The sequence below is a fragment of the Aristolochia californica genome, unplaced genomic scaffold (genome assembly GCF_029961685.1).
Source record: "Aristolochia californica isolate CCGP_79_NKW_82.1479 unplaced genomic scaffold, dmAriCali1.0.hap1 SCAF_2, whole genome shotgun sequence".
Lineage (NCBI taxonomy): Eukaryota > Viridiplantae > Streptophyta > Magnoliopsida > Piperales > Aristolochiaceae > Aristolochia > Aristolochia californica.
This window is the reverse complement of record NW_027181881.1, coordinates 43,935,701-43,936,844: the sequence shown is the minus strand read 5'-3', so window position 1 is coordinate 43,936,844 and position 1,144 is coordinate 43,935,701. Positions and strand designations below refer to the sequence as shown.

Sequence of the window (1,144 nt, the reverse complement as noted above, 5' to 3'; positions counted from 1 at the left end):
ATGATTATTACGAGAGATGATCCAGAAGAAATATCAAGACTTCAAGATCAATTGGCAACAAAATTTGAGATGAAAAATTTGGGAGGACTCAAATATTTTCTGGGAATAGAAGTTGCTAGGTCCAAACAAGGCATATTCATTTTCCAACGACAATATATACTAAATCTATTATCAGAAGTTGGACTATTGGAGTGTAAGCCTACAGATAGCCCAATTATCCTGAATCACAGGTTTGGAAAATACCCAGACCAAGTGCCAAGAGATAAAGGCAGATACCAGAGGTTGGTTGGGAAACTTATATATCTCTCCCATACACGACCTGATATTACATATGCAGTAAGTGTAGTAAGCCAATTCATGCATTGTCCAAGTGAAGATCATATGAATGTTGTGAATCAAATTCTTCGATACCTAAAGTTCTCCCCTGGAAAAGGACTCATGTTCTCAAGAAACCATCACCTATGGGTTCAAGGTCATACAGATGCTGACTGGGCAGGGAACATTTCAAATAGAAAATCTACCTCAGGCTATTTTACGTTTGTTGGAAGGAACCTAGTTACCTGGAGAAGTAAGAAACAAAAGGTGGTAGCGTTATCAAGTGCTGAAGCTGAGTTTCGTGGGATGGCTAAGGGGCTTTGTGAGCTTCTCTGGCTTCAAAAATTATTAATCGAAATTGGTTTTGGCCCAAACTGTGAGATGAACTTATTCTGCGATAATAAGGCGACTATTGATATTTCACTGGTTCAGCATGATTGGACTAAACATGTGGAAGTAGATCGACACTTCATCAAGCAAAACCTTGAGGCAAAGATAATGCAATTTCCATTTGTTAAATCTGAAGACCAGTTGATAGACATACTTACAAAAGCAGTATGCAGTAAGAACTTCTACAATTCACTTGGCAAGTTGGGCATCAAAGATATATACGCACCAACTTGAGGGGGACTATTGGCGTGAGTTCCTCTAGAGGACTTCTTCCTCTGGAATGGTCTTCCATATCCATAAAAACAGAGGAAGAAGACCTCTGTAGCTACGGCCTCGGAGATGATCCGAGAGATGGGTTACGAATAACTGAAAAATTATGTATATAAATAGAGATGTAAGTGTGTGAAATAAACTGTGAAAGAAAGAAAGATTTTACGAT

The 1,144-nt window shown here is 38.6% G+C and overlaps 1 protein-coding gene across 1 annotated transcript; it reads left to right on the top strand.

Annotated features, from left to right (window-relative positions):
• On the top strand, positions 1-939 carry LOC137955125 (uncharacterized mitochondrial protein AtMg00810-like). Its single transcript, XM_068801996.1, has one exon. The coding sequence runs from the start codon at positions 1-3 to the stop codon at positions 937-939; it is 939 nt and encodes a 312-aa protein (XP_068658097.1).
• Positions 940-1,144: the final 205 nt, after the last annotated feature.

Bases quoted from the DNA above. Each gene is read 5' to 3' on its own strand.
- LOC137955125 (XM_068801996.1), top strand. From the start codon at position 1: ATGATTATTACGAGAGATGATCCAGAAGAAATATCAAGACTTCAAGAT.